At 38.3% G+C, this 22,308-nt stretch overlaps 1 protein-coding gene and 1 non-coding gene across 3 annotated transcripts; both read left to right on the top strand.

The window, feature by feature from the left end:
• Positions 1-8,343: 8,343 nt before the first annotated feature.
• On the top strand, positions 8,344-8,422 carry mir205 (microRNA 205). Its single transcript, NR_107117.2, has one exon. It is a non-coding gene; the product is annotated as a microRNA 205 (primary transcript).
• Positions 8,423-10,539: 2,117 nt separating this feature from the next.
• LOC110015376 lies at positions 10,540-20,005 on the top strand. 2 transcript variants are annotated; one of them, XM_023956838.1, is made up of 5 exons: positions 10,540-10,660; positions 10,987-11,178; positions 12,325-12,444; positions 13,174-13,326; positions 19,756-20,005. In XM_023956838.1, exons 1-5 carry the CDS (start codon positions 10,588-10,590, stop codon positions 19,794-19,796), a joined length of 579 nt encoding a protein of 192 aa, XP_023812606.1. In that variant the 5' UTR covers positions 10,540-10,587; the 3' UTR covers positions 19,797-20,005. The 2 variants fall into 2 exon arrangements, with proteins under 2 accessions (XP_023812606.1, XP_020560528.2); XM_020704869.2 differs by lacking the exon at positions 19,756-20,005 and adding an exon at positions 16,055-16,324.
• Positions 20,006-22,308: the final 2,303 nt, after the last annotated feature.

Raw genomic sequence — 22,308 nt, 5'->3', positions numbered from 1 at the left:
TGATAAATTACAAGTGCTTTTTAAACATTATAGATTTTATCATGTACTGAATGTTCTGCACAGTATGGCACACGGGATTATGAGGCGCATAAGGTGTGATAAAAAGGCAGACAATCAGACTTCATTAACTGTGTTTACAGTAACTCCACAAATTGTCAGTAAAACGCTAGACGTTAGCCACCTTATAAGCTGTAGCTGCGTTAGCATATTCACAAAGCCTATAACTCCAAATTTGTTTTGCAACTCAAAAGAAAATAGATTGATACCACAAGAACCAAATCTTGCAATTAATACGTTTAATCCCAATCTTGTCAGTAACACGTAAATAAAAAACAAAACAAAAAACACAGTCCGACACTGCTACGACACTCTAGTTATGTTAGAAGTGTTAGCCGAGTTTGCATATTCATTATAACTGTAACTCCCACCCTTGTTTGGAACAGCAAAAAACAGACTGATACTGTTAAAACAAACATTACTGTGATTATGCTAATTTAGAAGCATAATCCGCAGTAGCAAATAGGGAAAAGCTTGTGAAAAGCGAGTCAATTTGACTGCTGTATGGTCATTTGTATGGTCAATTTAGTTTGTTTTACTTACAAACTAAATTGTCCAGAAGGATCTCCGTGTTGAATAAAGCAAAACTGGTTCTGGAGCACAAATCAGTCCACATGTTATACTGTACATTGGTCTTACCAAATTTCTCTTATTGTGTAGAGGTTTGGGGGAACAACTATAAAACAACATTACATTCACTTTCAATTTTTCAAAAGAGAGCAATACGAATTATACACAGTCAGTTACCTTGACCACATGAACAAATTATTCATACAATCCAAATTACTATAATTTTATCATCTAGTAGAGTATTGTACAGCTCAAATAATTTTCAAGGCAGAAATCAATTTATTACCTACCGACAAATATCCAAAGGTTATTCATTAAAAGAGGAAAAATACAATTTTAGGGTAAAAATATAAATTACACATAAAGCACGTACAAATTTAAAAAAAGATTTTATGTTTCAATATGTGGAGTGAAGCTGTGGAACAGAACCAGTAAATGCTCGAAACAATGTCCAATCATAAAAGAGTTTAAATACAGAAATAAATACAGAAATAAGATCATTGATAAATATTTACAAATACAAAACAAGACAGAAAATCAGCATTTGTACATTGAATGCTTATAAAATAAGATTGCGTCATTCATTTGGGTGTTTTTGGAAATGAGAATTACGTATGCAGGTGTAACCGAATATGGTCTAGGGTACGGCACTGGACTTTGATGGTGGATGTACTAAGAAAGTAATGACTTAAGGTAAAGGGGCTGAGAGTTTATAAGATTTTTTTCTTCTCATTCCCTTTTGCACTTTTGTTGTGTATATAATTTTGTCTTGTTTTATATAATTTTCTTTTTTCATCTAATCTTGTCTTGTCTTATTTTGTTATTACACTTTTTTTCACGTCTCCAAGTTTTGAACTTGAACTAATACCCAGATCTCTTGTGTTTTGAAATTTTTGTGATAGAAACAATGTTAGAATCAAATATGTTTTATTTAACTTTATTTTTTTTTTGATCGATTGCATATTAAAGTAACTCCCAGGTTCACATTATAAGTGTTTGATGTGGTAAATGAAAGATTCTCTTTGATTTCTTTTTGAGGATTTCTCCTACCAGCATCTTAAAAGCATCTCTGATTCCTCCGTCTGTCAAGCTCCAGCTTCACGTCAGTGTTGCTTTATCAGTTTTCATTAAATTCGGAAGAGAAAAAAAACGCAGCTGCTTCTTAATGAAGACATGTTGAGCTGTCAGGTAAGCTCCTCGCTTGCCTGCTTCCAGCCGCTGAAACGATGCCGTTCAATAGTAAATCATTCTTTGTTTATTTTGTTGTTTTACAGTGACAGAGATTCTCGATGAGGCTTAATCACATCGCACCTACAGCCCGCACAAATCATATTCACGCGGAGCCTGTGTTATATTCCATGTAGTCAGACAGATCATTTGTATTCTGGGAGTGACATCCTGCATCTGCATCTAAATGGAGAATGAAATATTTATGCAGAAAAAAAGTGATGGCACTTCTCATTGTCAATTTGCTTGAACATAGAAGTGCATTAGGAAGCAGAGGCACTCCTGGCCAGACCAATCAGAACGGAAAAAGCATATGAGGCGTCAAAAAAAAAAAACCAGTAGAAAGAGAAGACCATTAAAGCAGAGAACCCCCCCCCCCAAACATAAATATGTTTTTTGTTTTGTTTGCATTTTCTAAAGCAATTTATTCCCAAATAACCAGAACTTTTATTCTTCAAACAAAGCACAGGCTAACTTATTTTTTCAACGCTTTTCGAGTGCAGCTTCTTTTAACAGAAATGTAATGAACGGAAACAGGAGCTGGGAAATGACCATCTCATGACATCATGTCCAAAGTCCGGCCTTTTATGTACAAGAAGTTCTGATACTGATAATGACTGAAATGGTTCCCTGATTAAGTAAGTACTTCATTTAAGCTTTGACTTTATCTGTCGTAACGTTGCTAAATGACAATTCAATGACAACTATTGTTATTTCTTGTTTTCTGAAAAATATGAATTGTTTGAGGTAGCTTTTTTTGTTTTATTGATAAAATGCATAAAGATGAGTTTATATGACCAAACTTCTGTTGAGCAAACTGTCACATTTGATGTTATAAATATTTCCCAAAACTTAAAAATAGACAATTAATCACAGCCCAAGTGCCAAGACCATCCATCCTATTTCCATAACTGCGTGTAACTGACATAATCCTACTACACAATACACTTACCACATGCACAACTTCCCTTAAGGTGGCCGTACAAGCCTCAGCGAGACTGTCAGACACACCTACACTCGCTTCATGATGCAGCCTCTCTAGTACCCCCTAATGGGACCTGACAAGCCAGAATCCTGCAGCACTCGGACGGGTCAGCCCCACGTATGGGTGCATGTGATTAAGGCCTATGCATGCAGGAATGTTCACCACTTAGATGTTTTTACTGTATGTCCAAAGACAAAGATGTCTAAATTTGCCTGCAAACTATTGGTATTATAAATGTTTAAAGTGTGAGTAGCTGCATTTACATTACACATATGCAAAAACTGTATCAAATTTCTAGAAATGTTGAAAAAACACAATTTTGCAATTACACTGTTTCCATTAAACGATAATTATGCCAATAAACAAAAACCAACTCACAACATAAACATGGATCTGAGCAATACTTTGATTTACAGCAAATGCATTCACATTTTTGCCACTGCACTAGCGCTAATAATCATCCATCAAATGAGTCGTGGGCGTCTGTTTCAGGCCATGGAGCAGACAGCTCCTTACACATGGAAACAGCAACGGATTAACCCTTGTGCTATCCTAGGCACTTTAACATTGGGAGTTGGGTCATGTAAACCCACTAGACAGTGCTCTGAACCTTTTTTCTTCAATGATTTGTGATCTTTCCTGGTGTCCATGGATTACATGAAATCTTTCCACCTTTATCCACCTTTGTCATGGTAGGGAGAACATGTCAATGTAAGGGTGGGGTTATCTAAGATATCACAAGGGTTACGCGATTTTGGGGAATCGTAGTTGGCTGTGGAACCTACTGTTGTGCCCAGTTGCATCCGGTTGTGGCAGTTTTGCCAAATACGTTAATTTTGATATGCCTCAAATACCACCTCCTCCAAGTGCAAAAATTGGCACATTTCCATTTGGCACATTTATCATCGCAAATCCAGTATGTGCAATTTCACAGTCACTGGAAACGCAGCTACTAACCGCTTGGTTAGCCCGTAGAGCACATATTTTTCTCTGGACACACTGTGGCTAACAGATTGCAGTGAACACTGTATATAACACACTGTATATAACACACTCTGTGCAACTGCGCACGGGGCTCGATACCACTGTTCAAGTAATACATGCGAGGTCCTTGCCTGATCCTTGCTCGAACCCTGACTGTTATAACCCGTACATCATAAGTGCATGTATCTGACATAACTCTTACAAGTACTTCAGAAATACTTCACAATCCACTTATCACACGCACATCTTCACTTAAGGTGATCATGTGAGCCTTACAAACGTGAGACCCACCTGCACTACTTTTCACCTGCAGCCCCTCTTCTCTACGATCCCCTACAGGCCCGGACAACTCCAGGAATGTTTGTGATTAAGGCTTAATGGATGCACGCGGAAATGTTCACAACTCAAATGTTCTTTCTGTATGTCCAAAGATGAAGATGCCTGAACTTGCCTGCAAACTACTGCTGTTATGAATGCTGAAAGTGTGACTGAAGTGTGACAGTGTGAGAACCGAAAGGAACGGTGCATGTTTTTAACAAAACTAGTTTGGATCTTTCAACCCTGAATCGTTTGTTCACGCCACATAAAGTCATGAGAACTTCAAAAGGTGGAAAGTATACCTGCATGAGAAATCTCCATCATTTCCGTTTAAACATTATTAGTTCACACTTGAAAAAATGTTTATCTGATTGAAGAAAGTTTTATATTGAGCTCAGTTGAGCATATTCTGAAGTAGACCTGCTGGACGTTGTACATCCATGGAAACTCACGCATGTCCGTGTAGCACTGCAGAAGCATTTCTGTGAGTTTAATTAGCTCACATTCCTCTGTGTGACGTGTTGCAACACATCCACCCCTTTGTTTCCTTCAGGGAATGTGATGCTGAAACACGGCACTTCTTCTTTCAACATCTCTGAGCTTTCAGGGTCATGTCGCACACCAACATAGGAATGGTTAGCTATTCCTAATCCTTGTTTTGCAGACATTTTCTTTTAATTGTGTCACCTAGTAGTGCTGGATATGTAAAACTTGATATCAGCAGAGCCACTACATAATTTCTACTTGAAGCATCAAACACGCTTGTTAGAAAGATATTTTTTCCTGATAGATATTAAACAGAACTACACAAATTCCATGATCTAAAGCATCAGAAGCACTCGTGCAGTCTTTGAAGACCGCTTAAACGACTCGGTTTTTTGATGCTTTCATGTTTCGCAATATTGTTTTGGCAATACCAATGAAGAGAAAAGCTGAGATTTTTGTGGATTTTAACACCAGCACTGTGGAGCCCCGCACTGACAGCCTGCTCAAAACAACATCCACTTTTGTCAGACTTCAAGGAGACATCCGTTGATGTATCTGAGGCAGACTGACGGGTGCTGGCAGTATTGTAAAAGTCTTGCAAAGGAGAGAATAAAAGCAGGTTTCATTGTAGCGACGCAACAACACCAGCTGGAGATATAACCGTGTTTCTGTGCAGTGCTGCACAACAATCTCTGGAGCCAAAAACAAGGATCCACTCCCATCATCTTCTGTAAAAATATTCCCAGTGGTCTTTTCATTATGATGGTGTTGTTTTAAGCCAAAATAAATTTTTAAAAAGTGTTGTTTTTTAAGGCATAGTTTCTGCAGAGCCGCAGTAGTTCATGAGACATTTTTCTCTAAATTGTGGGTGGGGCTGTTCCCACTTCCCTCCCCCACTTCCCATCACCCATCTGTTTACACTAGGAATGTCCAAACTTCTTGACGTTCTTCAAACTATTTTAATAACATGCAAATGAACTATTTCATGAATGTTTTATTGCAAAGAAAAACATTTAATTTCTTCCCATAAAAAAACAAGTACATCTTAATAAGTTTTCACCAAAGTTATTGTCAATTTTCACACCGTGCATTTCCAGTCTGGAAGCCTCTTTTGATATTGAACTCCTTGAAAACAGTCTCTTTTTCATTTTTGTTTCAAATTTCACTGAAAAAAGATGCTATTTTTCACTGGTCATGGAAGCTGTGTCCTCACTGTCAAAGTTTCTTTTTTATTTATATTTAACATTTTAGAGACAGGCTAGAAAGTGTTACAGAAGTGTCCTGCACCAACATTGCCACATATAGGAGCCAGTTTTTGAAATAATTGTGCATCCTATGCTACAAGCACCCAACTTAGCATGGATGTACCTAAGGATTTCCTCTTTCAGAAAAAGAATGTTGGCAACAGGAAAGTCCTAGATTTTAAAATATATATATTTTATATAAAGTATACATTCAGCATAAACCCCTCAAGTTTAAAGTCTGGATTTTTCTCATGGAGAGCCTGTATTGTTGAGACTGGGACAAGTAAACATTGTTTCTGTAACAATTGAGTCTATGACCGCCATCTTTACAAACATTTTGGATTGTTTTTGGTAGCTAACGTGCTTTTCTGAAAGAGAAGATTCTAAGGTACATCTATGACAAATTTGGTGTTTGGACAAAATATACTTGGAGACCAGCCAGTGTATTTTCTTTGTAACAAATACGCTTTTTTTTTGTCTGCTCCGGATTCACAACAATTTGAATAAACATATACTCATAAAATGCAATTTTCAGCATAATTTTCGAAATAACTGTCCTCCATCATCAGAAAAATGCCACAAGAACATGTTCAAAACGCCAAAAACACGTTTTTCATTGGTGTGGGTCTTTAAGGAGTTGCTTGCTTTTACATGCTCGTTTGTCATTTGGCACCCCCAAACGGTCCAAAGGATTACTCTGAACAAGTCACAGTGTCCAGAGGTGTCAGGCTCTCGCCAAACACAGAGATAAAGCACAGCCTGTCCCCCGAGAATAACGGCTCATAACTCAAAGATATTGGTGTCCCTGTCAATAAGATCACACATAAAAAGGACTGGGCCTGAATGGATGTGGCCCCGAGAGGAATATCTTTTTTAGGGGGGAGGACTGGGTGCAGCTCTCCACTTCAGGAATGCGCCAGCAACCCAACCCCTCCCTTCTTAGCCTGGCTATTGTGAGAAGAAGGCATCCTTTTCAAAAAGTCATGGAAGTCACTCCCCTTGTTTTTCATTCAAGCATGCGACTTGGATATTTACCTGTAACTCCTAAAAGCCGCAGCCTTGTTTGGAAACCGTTAGGGTGTTGGAACGGTGGTGAAGCCGGACAGTGAGCTGCTTTTTAAGAAACTGGACGTGTTTTCATTTGGTTCTGCTGCAAATTACATTTCACAAACTGGTTTTTGCAGTGGAGACTGGTGGAATGGTTCAATAAAGAACGGAGCTTCCTCTCGAGGCTGTGAAGAAAAATGAACAAATTACAGCTGAGACTCATCAAACAATGAGCACAAGGCTCCTATGAGATGAATATTACATGAAAGCTCTTTATTTGATTTGCAGGTTTTTGCTACCCTCAAGTCTTCCTCCAATATCCTTGTAATGAGAATTCTTCATGATGAATGTTTTTTGTTTTTTTTTGTTGGATACTAAGTCACTTTTTAAGTATCAAAATGTAATTCCTTGTGTTTACACGTTTTTATTTTTTTTATTTTCTGTTACTTAAATAAAGTCGAGCAAGGTGTGGCAGGACTTAATGGCCGAGGAGAGGGTGGTCCTTTCTCAGGTGCTTGCATTTAATTGGCTGGCGGATTCTTCTAAAAACACCAATACCTGAGGAAGCTACAGGAAAAAACTCAAAGGAAAACCTGACAGCAACTTGTCGGTTGTAACTTTAGCCCACTTTGAGAATTTCTCTGGTTCAAACTCACAGCGGGGTAACAGAGGAAGTCTGGACACAAACGATGTAAGTGAGGATCTTAAGCCAGGATGAGGTATTTATCTATCCGCTGGTAAGTTTTTATGTAACAGTTAAATGTATTTTAATCTTTCTTTTTTTTCAAGATCAGCAGCCAGTTTTAGCAACAAACTGGATTTTTTTAATGAAAAAAATCACCTTAAAATCATAGAAAAAGATGGAAAACTGATCAGAAAGGTGTAAGAGGGAAGCAGCATGTCGTGTTTGCCCGTGAGCAGGACTCTGAGGCGGGCAGACGGCGAGGCTGAAGTTGGACTGGAGCTGAGAAGCGGTGGTATTGCATCACTGATGACTAAACAGTCATTTGGTTCAGACCTGTGACAACATGCCAGAGCCGAAGATTTCAAAAACAGCCGGAAACCCTGGAGCCACGCAGCGGGACAGGCCTGGTCTCGCTCAGCCTCTGACTTCAACCAGTAGGAAAGGGAGAGGCTCTGATCCAAATCTGCTGTGCTCACTGCGTCCGCCTGGGCCCCCGGAGGGTTTCGGATGAATCACAGCCGCATGCTCTGCACCTGGTTGCAGGGCGGGCCATCTCTCCTGGTGCTCAACACAGAAACCTCGAGGCTTTCGTTAAACTGTTTTTCAACATATAAAAAGGCACTTTCCTGCTTCACGCGGAAATCAGGGACCGAATTAAAGTCTGAGTGAGATGGAGATGACAAATGTTTTCTTTTTTGACAATTGGTTTGCTTTATTTCAGGAAACAGCAGGAATATTCCATGTTTTCTGTCCTTCATTCCACCGGAGTCTGTGCCTGTATGGAACCAGATTTCAGTGGTGTGAAGTGTAAAAGACATGGGGATAAAACTTCAGCACAGAGAAACCGGGAAGTTTAAAAAGGATCCCGGATTGTTATTGTCCGTTAGACAAAAGAAACAATTTTAGATTTTTTTAATTTATTTAATTTATTGAGGTTTTTTTGTCAAAAACAGTGATTTTTTTTTAAATGTTATCTGTGGTGTATTGTGAATAAATCTCATGACCTTGTGTCTTTGGTGTTTTTTTTTCTTTCTGAGTTCAACATCTCCAACCGTTACAAAGCCATTATGCCACCCACACCAGAGTTTCTGTTTCTCAGCCCCACAGCACGATATTTTTCTATTAGCCAACATTGTGGATTCAAAACTCAGCCCACACAAACAACATTTACTTCTTGGCAGATGAGGCTTATTAACAATTTAAAACATGCCCTCACTAGAGCTCTCTAATTCATGCCATTGAATGAGTCATTTAATGGACTATTATGTTTTATGGAGAGGTTAAAAAAGCAAAACATTAATATAAAATAAAATAAAATCACCTTTTTTGAAATTATTGGTGTTATATTTAATAAAAATATTAAGCATTGTAAGGTTCTTTGCTACGTAGGTGCATTCATCCAAATAGAGGGGCTAAGATTTTAGTTTTTGTACGTTTTTTGTTACAGATTCATCTTTTAGGCTTCAAAAATAAGTTTTTGTTGCTTTCTTTGATGCCTTCATGTTACAACATTTGAAAAAGCCCAAAAGAGCAAACCATTATAATTTAAGTCAAATATAAGGATACACTCGTGAATTTAAATGTACTCTCCAGGCAGTCCCAGTGCAATGAAGTTAAGACTTATATAAGAATTTGACTTATATGAGGTGATTTTGAGTCAATAAACAAGTTCTAATGGTGGAAAATAACAAATATGAAAAGTAAGAAATCCAGGCCTAAGACAAAATTAACTAATATGAACAAGAAGATGTCAAATCTGGACAGAACAATGATTGAAACCAACCTGAGACAAATGTCCTTTTAAAGTTAATCTAAAAAGCTCAGAGTAAATGCACTACAAAAACATACCCCGTAGAAACATGTCACTCCTAAAATGGGGGGGGGGGGGGGGTCATTGAATAAGCTAAATAGAGTATTAGGGCCACCATAAAAAAAGAAGTAAAAATAAATTTACGAAAATAAAGTTTTTAAATTTATGAGAAAAAGTCATAGTTTTATGAAAGTACAGTTGTAAAATTGTGAGGAAAGTCATACATTTGCAAGAAAAAGTCAGAATTTTAAGGATATAAAATAGTAAATTTATGAGAACAAGTTGTAATTTAACATGGAAAAAGCCTTTTTGTTTTTAAATATAGTGTTGGTTGTGTGAGCCTCCATCCACAGTGGGCTACATGTTGACTAAATCCATCAATGAAGCCATCTCAAAACATGAGACTGGTTCCTATTTTGTTGTTGTTGCTTAAAAAATGTAAGACTTTAATCTTACCAATTGTCCACTTGTAAATGTCAACAAATTTACTGCTGTAAAATATTGACTCTTTCACACAAAATTCAATGAATTTATTGTCATAAAATTACAACTTTTTCTCATATTCTTTTTACCACTTTTTTCTTGTCCTTTTTTACTTTTTTCTCATAAATTTACAACTATTTGCTCATAACTTTACAACTTTAGTATTGTAAATTTATTGATTTTGCTACTGGGTGTAAAAAAAGATCTTACCAAGAATTCTTATTTTAAGAAAAAAATTCTTGTCACTAAGACGTGTTTTGTCACTAAGAATATTATGCAATAGAATTTTTTTTATGCAACTTTTTTTCTTCCAAGACTCAAGAGTATTTTTACGTTGTTAATATTCCGTTTTTGCATTTTGAATTAGGTCAAATGTAACTTTAGTTAATGCCATTTACTGACTAAGAATAAACATTGTTTCTGTCACTTTTGGCATTTCTTTTTGACGGTTTAGTGTGATCTGGATTTTTATTGTGAGTAAGTAAGGCAAAAAGATTAGAAAAAAAAGTTTCCCCCCCCAAATATCTGCTCCGTTGGAAAGAATAAGGCAGATTTGAACCAATGGTGATGTACCTAAAAATATTCTAAATATCCACTTAGTTGGTTGTTTATCTTTCAAATAATTCTAGATTTTATGGGCATTTTGAAAATAAATATCTTTACTTGTGAACAACAGAGGTTAACAGCCAAAATGAAGGTCTGGGAAGTGCTTGTCTTTTTTTTCTTGTTTCTGCCACCGACCTGGATGTCTGGGGAGGACACAGGTGAGAGCTGCACTCTTGCTGCAGGTGCAACGCCAGTCTGACACTGCAAACGAGACGGCTTTTGAAAATGAGGATTATTCAGGTTTCGTTCTCGGCAGCTGAGTGGGGTAAAATGACAGTCTCACGCCACATGAGCAGCAGTTGCTAATTGAAAGCACCATCATGCTGCAAGTACTGTTTGTGTGGTATCAACAGCATGCTTCATTACTCAGAATTAGCTGAGGACTGTTCAGCACAGTCGAGGCGTCATGTGACAGTTGGCTGTTCTGCCTTTCAGCTGAAGCCACTTCTTGCACGGTCCTCAGTGTGCTTCTTTGTTTCTTTAGTGGCAGAGGACATCAGTGTGCATCAGCTGGAACGTTTAGTGGATCTGCTGACATTTAAGGAGTGTGAGGACCTCCTGGTTGCCCTGTCAAACCCAGAGGAGAACATTTTCCAGCACATCCAACTCCTATCGCCAGAAAACAATCAATTAGGTCTTCAACCTCGAGCCAAGAGAGACACGTCTACTGCAGCAGGCTAGTCTTCTTCTTACATATGAGATCTTTGACCTTTTATGATTTTTGTGTATTCCATAAAACTGTAGATGAAGACATGTGACATGTCATGTCATGGTAGGAATAACATGTCAATGTAATGGTGGGGACATATAAGATAGCACAAGGGATTAGCTAGAAGTAAGAGTCCACCACCTAGTTACTGACTGCAAACTGCAAGCAGGATATTTCGTTTGGGGGAAAAAAACAACCCTTTGACAGTTGAGAGAAAGACAGAAATATTTTCACCCATTCATTATCTGCTGTTCGGGTCGCAGGGCCAGAAGACTCAACAAAAAGGTTCTCGCACTTCCATTACACCTAACCATGTTTTGCATCTTATTGAAAAAGATCCAGCAGCATGCCCAGGCCAACCTGCAGATACAATGTCTTCAGCGAGTGACCCTGGCCCTCCTGGTTAACCATGGCTGAGATATTTCACCTCACAGGAAGGCATCCAGGAAGCATTTTTGCATCACATTTCAAAAGAAGATCTTAACCCTACTTATGCTCATTTTGGTCCCCTGTATAGCTGTTTATTCTTGATCTACAGCTCATGCAGAGCAAAAACTGAATCTTAAAAAAGTAAAGAAAAAAAGTTATTTTTTCTGTCTTGCAAGAAAAATCATCTTTTCAAAAGAGCATTTCAGTAGCAAAATATTCTTAATTTGATAAAACGTGTCTGGGTGACTAGAATTTGTTTCTTAAAATAAGAATTCTTGGTAAAAACAATTTTTCCTAACCCACTGGCAGATTTTGTTTGTGCCTATTTGTAGAAAATCTACCAATTGGGGGAAGAATTTTGGATTTATTTCTAAGGGGCCTGTTTTGAACTGTCGCTGGGGGGAAGAGCTAAGACTAAGCAATTGATAGATTAAACTGATTAATAGATGAAACAACAAATAAAAACTCTGCATCACTGACCCCAGTCAACCATTATCCCCTAATTTGTGAAAAAAACAAAGAGAGGCTCAAACAAAAAACAGTGAAAGCTATATATCATGTAAGAGCTCACTATAAAAGCTGTCCGTTTTGTTATCTGCCTTTCTCAAATTGAAGAGTTTGTCTGAAGCTGACAGTCAGAGGCCTGTCTGTCTCTCTGAGGCGGTATCATCTGTGTTTTTCTAGATGATGAGACTCAGTGTCGAGCAGCCCTGACAGGCTGGATGCTGGAGAACGGTGAGAGGACTTACTACGACAGACTTTCTCGCGCCTTGCAGCACATCGGCAGAACAGATATTGCCATTGGTGAGAAAGGAAATACAGACATTAAAAAAAAAGAACACACGTGTGTACCACTTCGTAATTATATTACAGATGATTTCTTTGATGCCACAAATAGTACAACTTTGGAACTGGAACAACTACTGCTTGAAGGATAGAGTTGATTGCAGCAAATCCCTGGAAGCAGCATGTCTCTTGACAAAAGAAAAAATGGACCAAAGCATCGTTTTGCCTGTATGAGGGTTTATTTTCAAAACTAGTTAATTTTGGTCAATAAGGCCTCTTGAAGATTTTAACAACAGAGTGTAATTGCTTTATTAATCGAATATCTGCTTTAATTGGATCTTCAAAAGTGACATAGTTTTCACACCGCCGGCTTCTGGCATGTGTTCCCGTCCAGCATGTGCACAACTCCACTCCACAGCCGAGTGGCGTTGGATAGGAGAAGGTGTAAATGATCTGACAGAGGACTCAGCAGATCTGACATCAGTCAGGGAACAAACCATCTGCTCCTTTCATCGGCAGCTTTGGAGAGGAAAAAAAAGAATGTAATAAAAATCACAAGGAGATGATGGGAGCTGTAAAACAGGAGGGGAGCCGAGGCTTTAGAGGCTCTGAATACTGTGAAACAGAATGAAGCAGTTATGATCCTTTCTCCTGCAACTCTAACTGTTTTTTTCATAAAGTCAAGTTTTGTTCCTAGACATTGACTTTGATAATATAAACGTGGCTTTGGGCTTTTGTTTTTGACAGAAGTGGGGAAGAACATTAACCAGGACAAAGCCTTGAGCTTGAAGCGCTACGTTGAGGATTACCATAAATATGTAATGTCTTTGAACCTCCCATCGCTGAAGGAAGCCACAAAAACCCATCAGCGTGCACATCAGAGGGCCTCAAACAGAGCAGGTAAGACCATCCATCTTTTTGCTTACTGCCTAGTTCAGTTTGATGCATCACAAAAACGTTGTTTAAAGCTGAGAGTGTAGGCCCAGGTTTGTGTCAGGATTTGTGAACAAATCCTATAACAGGCTTCCTGTGGAAAAACAAATTCAAAAAAAAGTTTGTTCAGAAGATTTAGATCCACGGCACGATAAAAAATCCCTGTTGAACAAATTCATAAATCATAGAAATTATGGTGTCACTCATTTAACCCTTTAACACCAGAGATATCACCGGCAACACCTGAATAACACACGACCTTTGACCTACTGTAACCTTTTTGCCAACAACATGATCAGCTGATTCTGATGCGGAGAAAAGTGACTTTTCGCCGATTCACTCTGTATAGCAGATTAATGTTGATTGCATTTTAGTGCAAAGCTGCTTTTCTCTGCTTCATAATAGTTGTTGAAAGAATGTAAAGAGTTAAAGCTATATAGGGATGTCCCCATCCAATCACATGATCTGAAATCGGGCCCAATCATGTAGGGTCTGACTTAATCGTAAATCAGATGTTGTCTCCAGATCAGGATCTGATTTTTGTTCATTTATTATTTTAAATCAGCGCTGTATATTTCAAATAAATGTCCTAGTAGGAGTCTGCATATCATGAACAGATCGAACAGAATTCAGTGCCGTAAAGCGTAGCGGAATACGGCAGCAGTTTCAGCAGGAGGCTAAAGGCTGACGAAAACCGCTCTGTAAAGTTAGCAAGATATTCGCAGACTCTGACTTTGGGGTTTAACTGACAGCAAGTGTCTCCTGCTTTTTGTTGTGACGCAAATGACCTACCAAGGCATTTCAACACAAAAAAGATTGGATTTTTGATTCTCTGTAATGAGAACGGCGCTCCCCTGCTGCTGACAGAGAGCTGTCCGTGAGGCGGCGGCAGCTTGCAGGCTCTTGGGGAATTAAAATAAATAAATAAATAAACCCATAATCTCTCAAAAAAACAACCAAAACCAATAAACGCTTTCACTAATATGAGCTATTCATGAAAGTGATCACATTCATGCTACAATAAGAATTTTGGAAGAAAGTCAAAGTGTCGGATCGGGACTCTGGATTGGTATCAAAATCAAATGATCGGGGACAAAAAATTCTGATCAGGACAGACCCAGTTAAAGCAGCACAGCAGACACACTTCTGAATTTCATCCAGTGATTGTTGAGGCAGACCAACCCTGCTGCATGGAGCTGCACCCCCTCCTCTCTGTTTGGCTTTCCTGGCTTTTCACAGCCCCAAGTTCCCCGTAATTCCTCCAGAAGAAACCTGCAAAATCAAAACAAGAACACATGAGAAGGTAAAGAGGGCTAACCTCCAACCGTCCACCTTTATATTTACCCTATGGAACACAGAAGTTGAAAAATACAGCAAAGCTATTTGAAAAAATACAACCAAAAGGAAAGGAAACATGTGAGCAGTCACTGAAAAGGTCATCCTTTTTTGTTTTCTTGGAAGCAGAGACGTGCTTTTAAAGGCAAGAAATGTTGGAAAAGAGGTCAGCTATTGAGGAAAATACGGAGGTGTTGCAGATGTTTGCCTAACAAATTTGACAGTATACCCTGCTAACCCCTACATGTTTTATGGTAATAAGTCTGAAATACCTACATGTTTTATAGTAATAAGTCTGAAATAAGTCATAAAAACAATTTTAAAAATGAACAGCCAAAAATCAGGCTGTTAAGTTTACATGATAGCATGTTGTTTTATAACTTTCTTAGCTAAACAAAGTGGCGCTAGCAGTTTTCTGGTCAATTGCTAATTTACAATGATTGCAAAGAAAAAACTTGAATGAGTATTGAAACTGAGGCTATGTCCAAATTCCCTCCCTGCTTCCTAAATACTAAAAAACTGCAAAGTGAAGGGACTATCTAGTGCTCTGAATTTTGGACACCACCTTTTATAAAAACACAGAATATAACATCACAGAAAAGTAAAAACCTAACAAATACGAGCATTTTATGATGACGATTTATGGATCCATCTGATGATCAAAACTTGGATAAAAAGTTAATTTTAAAAAAATTCATGAAAAATTGTTTAAAAGCAATGCATTGTGGTCTATTTTACAGCAATCTAGTGAGTATGCTCACTGGGTTTTTGCATAGACTGGTGAAATTTCCAGAGCGCTGGATTTAGGAATTGTAGATTCAGACAGCACTACTTGTAAAATGGCAAACACTATATAGTTCACAAAGTAATGAGTAGTGAATGAATTCGGACACAAACTCAGGATCTTGAACTCAGACTTGTTCCCAAATACACCTGACTTTAATAACTATTGCTCTAGATCTCTTTAGGGTCGATGATGAGATTAATCAGGTCTTTAGTCTGCACTGAACACATGCAGGTTGAAGGTGTTGAGGACCTGGCATGAAAAACCCTCTTTGACTAATAAAGTACAACAAATGTGCTAATAAAGCATTACACACAGGTAGACTTCTCTATCAATAAAAGATAAGACAAAATGCATAGGATTGTATTTAGTCAAACAAAACAAGGTGGGCCTCCATAAAGCCTACCTAAAAAGTACTCTTTTTTTTTTCCATGAAAAGGAAAGAGTTATGGTATTTGCCCTAATCTATTTGGAGTGCAGATGAGATGTGGATTAAATGTGGGGGTGGGCACACTTCCAACTCATTACCTCTTGACATTAACACTATTGCTGTACCACCTCCCCTTTCGACACTAGGGAAGGATCTGCCAGGGCCTGACCTGGTCCGAGGAGCCCTTTCATCTGTGGTTGTGCCATTTTTGTACGGCACACTTCTGGCAATAGGAGTCACCTTGCTTGCAGCTGTCCTCTTCATCATCATCATTCGGAAAAGATCTGAGCGAGGCCAGTGCCTCACAGAATGTTGGGAGTTGGGCCAAAGCTGAGATGTGAAGTTGGGAGATGCAACCTTTGGGATGTCAAACTCAAAATTTAAATAATAAAGGTTTTAGAAAACTGAAAAAAAAACTGCTGCAAAAATGTTTTTTTTTTTTTTCTGTTTTTGTTTTTTGCATTGAATGATTAACCATTAACCACATCTTCCAATGAATTTTTTATGCCAGGGGTCTTCAACCTGAGGCTCTGGAGCCAGACGTGGCTCCTTTACCTCTCCATTGTGGATTTTGGTTAAAGAAAAATCAAATGTTTTTCATTTGAAAACTTTACCTATTTTTCAAACGACAAGGCACATCAAAAGCAAAAAAAAAAAAAGAAAAAACTGTCATATCTCGAACTTTACAGTTGATGCGAAGTAGGTTCGACTCCACCAGGCTCCCGACTACATTTCCCATAATGCTCAACAATCCATAAAGCTGCACGGCATTTAGACAGATTCTATACCACAGAAAAAAACTTTGAGGTAATTAAGTACAACCAGAATTCAGACTTAAAGTACCCCAGATAATAAGGCAGACTTTCTATTTTTCAGAAAAATTCAAGGATTATAAGCTAAAAACTTAGCTCTGTATAAATATTAGGTAGTCAAATTTATGAATTTCTGGCTGAGATACACCAAAATGGTAAAATAAACAAATAAATAAAGAAAGAATTTAGTTAATTATTACTACTGACATTGCACTACCCACATTTGCTGCTTTGAGATAATCCGTTGTGGTACTAGATGTCTTTTATTTTGAAAGGAAAATGTAAATCTATCAAAACTATTTTATATTTTCAAAAAACGGCTATTTCCTTTTTGTTTTTATGTTTTATTTATGCAAAAAAAAAACACATTTTTATATACATTTATTATTATAGTAACAAACATAAACACAAATCAGTGTCTTAAGTGTGAAGCATTCCTGTTGGGTTACTGTTGGTGAGAAATCAACCCAAATGGCACTTTAAGAGTTGAAAGTTGCAAACCCCTGGTTTATACTAATGAGTGAATTACCAGTAAAGTGACGGATGCAAGCAGAATGGCTCTCATACAAAACCGTCTGGTGTCACTCTGCTGGTTTCCATCTCCTCTCCAAGTAATGGCAGTGCTCCCATCATTTTATCAAAAACTACTAATTATCCAGCTTGACTGCTGATATTCTCCGCCAGGAACAGACTAAAAAACAGCGAAAGTGCAACGAAAATGAAGCTCTCTTTTTGGGGTTGGCGATGGTAATAAATGCCATACAGAAAACAAAAACAAAAACATTTTAATTTTTACACAACATTTAGAAAGGAGAAGAAGGGGTGTGTGCAAAGCTATTGCAAGAAAACCAAAACTAATTAAATATATCACTCCATAACAAAAATGACTGCACTGATTAGGCTTTAATTAGTGTAGTTAATCAATAACAGCCAGATTATTTCCACTTACTCTTCTGAGGTATGCAGTTTAACAACAGCAAGAAGAAATGCAGGCTAGTGGCACAGGAGTACGCTCTGGCTTCATGAATTCTTTTTTTTTTAGTGTCCTAACTTTCTTTGTCATAATTGAGCTAATTACTTCATTATACAAATCTAGCCTAATGTGCTTCAGGAGGACGGCAGCTTGGATTAACTCTGGCACTGAGCAGCAATTACAGCCCATTACTTCATAAATCAACATTTAAACAAATGATGGTGCCAAGAAGTACGCAAGCAAAGAGTGAAAAGACCAAAGAATCATGTTATATTTTTAGTTATCAGAGCAGTGTAATCCATAAAAATAACAAAAGACTTTTGCATCATGAAAAATCTTGGTTTTTGAAGACAATAAGATAACATTTTAACGATAGATTTTTTTTTAAAAAGAAAAACGGAGTTTCTCATAACACTTCATGACAAAGCTTCCTCAGTTTTGCTTGTATTCCCCCACTGGCTGTTAGGCTCCTGCAGGTGCTGACTGTGACAGGTTCACCTGCCCAAGGCTGGCCTGCATTTCTGCAAGCAGTGAAGAGGAAAGCTGCAGTTTTGTATGCCTGACTGAGCCGGAGAAACAACATGCCACATGGGGCCAGTGTCGTGGTTGTGACACTCTTTTGCAGGCCTGCACCACCATGCCTCTTAGCCGATGAGGAGCTTGTTGAGGCAAACCATTTGTGAACCATTGCTGTCGAACCACAAAGTCAAAGACGTTTCAAACTCCAGCAGCTTTCAAATTTAGAATGTCTTTATTTAAATCTATAAATAAGTAAAAGACTACTTTTTTTCCTCATTTGGCTTATTAGAATCTTTTTTGCATGAGGATTAGCATGAAAGTGGGAAGATCCTTAGAAATGTCACTAAAGTTCAAACCCCAGTCAGCTCTGTACTGTACACAGCCAAACTTGATCATGTGACCATCTGCAACTCCATCCTTTCAGCTTTTTTATTTTATTTTCATAGATGTAAAGAATAGCCCACTGTTCCATTGTCATGCAAAGCGATAAAGCAATCACATGGATGAATGGAGATGGAGTCTGACATGAAATTGACATTTGCAGCCAAGGCGAAGCCACTGTACGAGGGTATGATTTCCAGACATTTCCATTCTCATGTAAAATAGAGCGTTTTCTCATTCCGGTAGTTTCTTTGGGGTGTTTAATAGTTTGTGGAGCAGCAGCTTATCGGATGGATTCTCTGAGGAGGGCGCATCTGTCTCTTGTCACTGGCTCGGCTCTGCACATGGAGTCAAGTGTTTGTCTGCATGAAAATGCAGATGAACTGGATGTAATGCGTGCCGAGGGGATGCTTAGGCAGCGGGAGCCATGATGTGCTGAGGTTGAGCATTCTGCGGCGCGGCCTCTGGGGTGTGCTTAGTGCCATTAAAGGTTTTAACTTCCCCCTCCCTGCATTTGCAAATTCATTCATCTGCAGAGGCACGGAGCTGCTGTAGTCCCCACTTAGCCATCACTCTCTTTTTGCTCAATACATATGGATCACAGGAAGCAAGATCACAACAGCAGCTCTTTTTTTTAATCGTCTCTGCATGGGCTTTCACAACTTTGTCTTTCATGGTTTCCTTCAGGGGCTCTGAGACTTCTTCAAAGTTTTTGATGCTAATGTGTGGCTGTGTGTGTTCCCAGATGAAACCACAGTGCCATCTAGCGGTCATCACCTCTCATTACAGCTGTCCATCTGTCTTTATTCTGGGTCCTCCCATCATGTTTTGATCAATTTTCAAAGCATTCCCAGTTCATTCATCTTAGACAACGTTTAAGTTAACGTTTATTTCTAATGTCGATTTCTAATGATTTGGTGTTTGTTTTTGAAGTCTATGCCAAATAAAAATACAGAATATTGAAAAAAATGTATAAATTTGACTTTTACTTCTGTTTAAATGTGTTAACTAGACTTTTTTTAATTGTTGCAGCACAGTGGTTGCTAAATCACTGCTTTTTTTCCCTTTCGTTTCCTTTAGGAACTTTGATTTTGTGATTATTTTTAAATGTAATAAAAATGCCACGTGCAAACTTATGTATTTTTTCATTTATTTTTTCCAGTGTCCAGTTCTAGACGCACTACATCTCCCAGAAACCCCTGAGTGCAGTTCCTGAGTCCCGTACACCTGACTCTCATTCATTGTGAAGCATTGTTTGTGCCACTCTGCCTGCATTACTGAGCATTATATCCAGACATGATCTGCTGATTTCTTGACCCTGTTTTGTCTCTGACTCAGCTTTCCTGCCACCTCCCCCAAATCTCTCCTGGATCCTAACTACTCCTGTCTCTCCTCTGATGAACTTATGCTTGGCATCGACCCCTGCCTGCCTGATCCTGGTTTAGCTTTGCAGACTTTTAGCTGAATAAACCTGCTGCAATTGGAATAAGCAGTCTGCCTGTTCTTGTGACAGAATGCTGCAGGCTTCTAATGAGCCCCTGGATTACTGCACCACATTGCTTTTACATTGTTTCATCTTATTTCTGTGTTGATGCCAAGCAGCTCAGTAAGGAGCTGATATATCTACAGTTATCACTCAATCCTTTTTTTATTTCCTCATCTAATTAGAAGATGAAAACAGTTGTGGTGTTTACTGAGTTGACGTGCTGATAAAAGAGATTGGTTGCATGCCTTTTCTTTATCTCAGTGGTTGCACATCTCCCTGTTTCTATCCCAATTCCAGAGAAAATGATCATTGCATCTACTTGTTCAGGCAGCTCAAAACTATAATTCCAGAACGGTTGACGTATTGGATTACCTTTCTTGCAATAATGACGGCATAATGAACAAATTCATTACATCTGTAAGCTACTAAAGATAAACCCCAATGGTTGGAGTGGTACCTTCAATCAGACACAGGGTCCAAGGCCTAATTCATGTACAAATAATTACCCAGTCTGCAATCAGAGGTGCAGACTCAATACATTTATAGCTTAATTAATCATGCAAAAGTGTTCTATTGTTAGTGTGTTTAATTGCTGCTGAACTACCAGAGTGAGACAAAGTGCAGCACTAATTAACGCCAGCTATCGCTGGTCTGATTTGTTCTCAGCAAGTTCGTAAAATAAGCCCTGTCCAAATACATTTTGCTGACGTTACACTATTGAGATTTATGGTTCCTGGCAAAAAATCTGGTTTGTTAATGATGCAGAATAAACCCCCAAACACTGTCTGCGAAATGCATATGCAAAGAGCTAAGTACTGTCGCTTAATCAATGTCATAGCTTCCATTATTCACATTTCCAGACATTTTGCCGCTTCTCCACTGTCCTCCTGCCTTCTCATCCATTATGTTTTTGTTTAAATCTTTTTACAACATGAGATTTTCTGGATTCTTGTTCATAATTTTAAATCTTTCCGTTTCTAAAGGTCAGAGCAAACAATTTTGTCAGCAAAGACTTTTCTGTGAAGGCAGGCGGAACCTAAATGTCAAGGTTCTGTGACTCAATAAGGAGATGCCCTCCGACACCCTGCAATTAGTCTCCATAGTGTGGAACCACTGGATATTCAGACAAATTTAACATAAAAATCTCTCTGGGCCTTGGACTTCTAAAAAGCTTTTATGAACTGAACATACTTTGTTAATTAAAATCTATTGTAATAATTGATTAAATTTCATTTTTTATCTGAACTTTAAAATATGGATTTCATAAGCAAGACCATTGCATCAGTTAGTCATTAAAAAACTCAGATGGATGTATTTTAGTGTGGTCAATGTATTCACTTTCTGACCTCTGGGAGCGAAGTAAAGAAGGGTTTGGACAAAACAAAAGTTCAACTCAATACTTTGTTATGTAATCCCGGTCAAAGGTCAAATGGTCAAATGTTTCTTAGCTGTTCTCCAGGTTTGCACTGTAGATGCTATTTTGGTCCATTCTTCCATGCAGATCTTTTAGAGAGCTGGGTTGTTTTAGGGCTGGTGCTAAACAACAGGGACTTTCAACTACTGAACAGATTCTCTGTTGGATGAGATACAGAGACCGGCTAGACCAATTTAGAATCTAAGAAGGCTTTTTACGTAGCCACTCCTTTGTTGCCCAGGCGATGTGTTTGTAATCAGTGCTGGGAGAGCTAACCATGTTTCATCCTCAATGCTCTCACTGATGGAAGTATGTTTTTGCCCAGAATCTCTCCATACGTGGCTCCATTCATTTATTTCATCATGGATCAGTTATCCTGGCCCAAACCATGATGTCTCTATCCCCACGCTTCACAGTGGGTTTGACATTCTCGGGATGTAACTTACGTTTTGCCAAATGGTGTTTATACCAAAGAGTTTCATTTTGGTCTCCAGGGGGATTCTGTAGAACTTCAGATGGGTCTGGACATGTGCTGGTTTAAGCAGGGAGGCCTTTGGACCCCTGCAGGATCTGAATCCATGACAACATGGTATGTTACTATAGTAACTTTTGTTACTGTGGTCCCACCTATTTTCCCATTTCCCCCTGTGTAGTTCTGGACTGTTTCCTCACTTTTCTTAAAACTATCAATTTTATCTTAAAATTGATAACAGACTTGAGTTAAATTAAAAAGACGTTACTTTTTCCTCACCAGGTGAGATATTTCATGGAGTTCCAGATGGAGGAAGTTTGTTGGTATTTTTTCCATTTTCTAA

The sequence above is a fragment of the Oryzias latipes genome, chromosome 7 (genome assembly GCF_002234675.1).
Source record: "Oryzias latipes chromosome 7, ASM223467v1".
Taxonomy (NCBI): Eukaryota; Metazoa; Chordata; class Actinopteri; order Beloniformes; family Adrianichthyidae; genus Oryzias; species Oryzias latipes.
Note: the sequence above shows the minus strand (reverse complement) of the source record. Positions and strands in the feature narration are given on the sequence as shown.

Bases quoted from the DNA above. Each gene is read 5' to 3' on its own strand.
- LOC110015376 (XM_020704869.2), top strand. From the start codon at position 10,588: ATGAAGGTCTGGGAAGTGCTTGTCTTTTTTTTCTTGTTTCTGCCACCG. The intron at 10,661-10,986 runs GTGAGAGCTGCA...TTGTTTCTTTAG, and splicing joins GATGTCTGGGGAGGACACAG to TGGCAGAGGACATCAGTGTG. The intron at 11,179-12,324 runs GCTAGTCTTCTT...GTGTTTTTCTAG, and splicing joins AGACACGTCTACTGCAGCAG to ATGATGAGACTCAGTGTCGA.